Source organism: Anneissia japonica, unplaced genomic scaffold (genome assembly GCF_011630105.1).
Source record: "Anneissia japonica isolate Jap-2015-1 unplaced genomic scaffold, ASM1163010v1 scaffold287957_len1322810_cov207, whole genome shotgun sequence".
In the NCBI taxonomy this organism is placed as follows: Eukaryota; Metazoa; Echinodermata; class Crinoidea; order Comatulida; family Comatulidae; genus Anneissia; species Anneissia japonica.
The window spans coordinates 947914-951395 of record NW_022683022.1 but is presented as its reverse complement, the minus strand read 5'-3'; the positions used below and the strand labels follow the sequence as shown (position 1 = coordinate 951395).

At 34.1% G+C, this 3482-nt stretch overlaps 1 protein-coding gene across 1 annotated transcript in view; it reads right to left on the bottom strand.

Moving 5' to 3' along the window:
- LOC117116310 (akirin-2-like) overlaps positions 1–2803 on the bottom strand; it is a 4505-nt gene extending 1702 nt beyond the window's left edge. The window contains exon 1 of the mRNA XM_033260362.1: positions 2346–2803. Coding sequence (XP_033116253.1) covers positions 2346–2517 — 172 coding nt within the window. The 5' untranslated portion in view covers positions 2518–2803. The remainder of the gene's footprint in view (positions 1–2345) is intronic.
- Between the last annotated feature and the right edge of the window lie 679 nt (positions 2804–3482).

Below are 3482 nucleotides of genomic sequence, written 5' to 3'. Positions count from 1 at the left end.
CGTTCGCGTGCGTCAAAATTAATATATGCTTTATATCATGTCTTTTTTAAAATCAGTTATAGCTCCTTAGGATGAAAGGTGACCCCTAAATTTTATTACATATTCTGAAAGCACATGAGCTGTAGATGTGATTGTATATATCATAATAGCTGATCGGACATTGTGACGTCATCATATTGCCATCTGAATTTAAAAACAAGAAAAAAATTATATTTCTTTTTTCAAAACGTTGATGACGTCATATCATCTTAACCATTCGTCATTTCTGAATAATATTAAATGGGCTTATACTTCAGGTCAAGGAGTAATGTTAGGTATCTTACTTTTTTGTTTGCGCGTCTTAACGTGCGCGTACGTGTGCGTCAAATATTACATATGCTTAAAATTATGCCTATTTATAATCAAATATAGCTCCTTAGGATGAAAGGTGACCCCAATTTTTATTACATATTCTAAAAGCACATGAGTTGTAGATATGATTTTATATATCATAATAGCTGATCGGACATTGTGACGTCACCATATTATCATCCTGAAGTAAAAATAACTGAATTTGTATATGATAAATACTATGAATGATCATTACTCCTTCACCAACAGGCGTTTGTCAATGAAAGTTGATACATATATATCTCATATCAAAAGACAACAGTGACATTAAGATGCGCACGTGCGTCATGACGTGCGCATACACATGAGTAAATCTTTCAAAATGCTCAAAATGCTTTTTTAACCAAATAAATTAGCGTATTTTGCCATTATCAGCATTTAATTATTGTTCAATCCGCCACGCGCACACTTCCTCGTGGGTCAAAGTGCGGCGGATCACCTAACTCGTCCTCAGTGACGAGTTCAAATCTAGTTTCTGTTCTTTTTCTATTCTTCAACTACTGTACTACAGTATGAATTTCTTATGTGGCTGAATAATTGCATTGTGCTGTGGAGCATCAGCTATTATAAAAAAAATGCTATGCTACAGTAATTAAAAACAACAAGAGAGTTACAGCCATGGTTACAGCATACACGCAAAGATAAAAAAAAATTGGACCGGGGCTAAAATTGGGTCAGGCGAACCGATTTTGGCTTTAAAATTAACTGCCAAATGTAGTCCACATAAGCCAAAATCGGTTTGACGTCTATTTAATAGTTATAAATTGTATTTTTATAACGTTGATCATATTTTTTAAAAATCAAATGATAGATAAATATCTTATCTCTCATATACGTTTTCATTTGTTACGTGTGAAATCATAGGTGAAATTAAGTAAAGCTTCGCGCACAGTAAACCCTGTGGTGTAAAAGTATGAAAAGAAGTTAAACGATGTGGTCTTAAATTGTGTTGGTCTGATTTAGCTTATTTTTTTAACTTGTTTTGTTTTGGGTGTGTGTGCTTAATGCCGCAACGAAGTACATGCATTCAATTCCAAGAATTCTGACCCCTTTATTTCATGTATAGAACATCTATTGTCTGATCTAATACCCCACACAATAATCCAGAATATTTAAAACTAATAAATTACTGTAGTCATGTGTATCATATTAGGCCAAAACCTAGGCCAAACCACGGCCACTGAAAATGATGCATGCTGTGTGTATCGATCGCTTAGGACTAGGAAATGCATTATCAGGTGGGTTTGATAAAACACGTCCTCAAAAGCTTATTATGAATCATTCTGTCACTGCAAAAGACTTTGCAAGTGTGGGAGAAGCATAAATTACTGTACTTTCCTCCACTTCAATGGAGAAGCAATCATACCCTACGAGCAGCAGACGAGTTACAAGTGAAGTGGCCAGGCAGACAAGGACAAATTTTACCAAGCGGGACCAGTTTTAGCAGCTAAAATCAACCCGCCGGACATTTTTTGGCCCAGACTAATTTCGGCGCGACGGAACCAACAAGCCAACTGTAGGCTGGAATTAGCAGTACTTATTATTACACAACAATATATAATCACAAAGAAAATGCCATGGTGTGGGATTAAGCCTAAGTAGTACTAGTAGGCTAGGCCTTGCTTAGGCTAGGGCCTAGGTAGGCTACAGTATGTACTTTACAACAATGAATAAAAAACAAGCTGACCGACAATGACCCTGACATCATTGTGTTGAACAGCTGATTACAATAAATACTGTACATTACAAAACATGAGGGTAGGCCTAGTACTACAACCACAGGCCCAAGAAAATGGCAGATATTATAGAAAAAACAAGACGCATCTAATTTAGAAAACAAAGAAAATTAAAGTTGTTGGTGGTGAAACAGCGAGATAAAACATACTTCCTATCACAAGGTGCAAATGGTCATTCGACTGTTCACAAATGAAACCGCCTACTTTTTTATTACTTACCTCTATTCAAGTATTTAGAAGATACATTTTCAAATGGAGATGGTTTCTTGCACTGTTGTGAAGGTGGGGTTGATGGCTTTAAAACAGGCATACATCTCCTCCTCTTTGGAGAAGCAGAAGGGCTGTGTAGTGGATCAAAATCTAATGTCCGTTTCAACGTAGCACAGGCCATTGTTTTGAATTTCCACCAGCAAGAACGGAAAATTAACCGTTCCTTCTACCACTACAACTAAGGTAAATCTGAACAAAACGTCCTTCAAATCCACCTTAAGTATATTATCTATAACAAAGGTATATAAAATGTGTATTCTATATTCTTTACGTGCTTGATTAACCAGATTCTTCTTAGTACTTCTGTCGCTTCCGAATATGACCAGTTTCACCGTCAATTCAAAATGGCTACCCTCTAAACCAACAGCCTCAGTTTGGATTCCAGTGTTCGACAGGATCTTTGGTGTTCCATACAAGAATAAAGGAGGGCGCTATTCTACATACTTCTGCAGACTGTTCAGTACTGTTTAGTTTTGTGTAAGTTGCATAAATCCGTAATCTGTATATTGTAATCAAGGTGAGTCAGCCATCTTCTCAATCGTTTAATAGTTTTCTTAAATATAAAATTCGTTTTATTTTAGTTATTTTTTTTGCAGTATGTATCAAGTAATCAAAAATGTAAACAACTTCAACATATTATATTCTTTACTCGTTTGTTACATAAGCTTTGGATAATGTTAAGTGTATTTATTAATAATAATAATAATAATTTTGGCTTATATAGCGCATTATGCTAAAGCCTCAATGCGCTTAACAGTAAAAATAAAATTCGGGAAAAAAATTAAGAAAAATACAAGATACAATATACAGTATAACAAATATGATACAAATCAAAAAAACGAAACGAACATAACATTAACAAGTACATTAAATAAACTATAGTCGTTAGCTGCCAGGAAAGCACAAAAACAGCCTAAAACAGTACTTCCAACCAATGACTGCTAACATAATACAAATAACATAAATGACATAGATAAACATAAACGACTAAAGCATTGCATACGGTATATATATATATATATATATATATATATATATATATATATATATATATATATATATATATATATATATATATATATATAT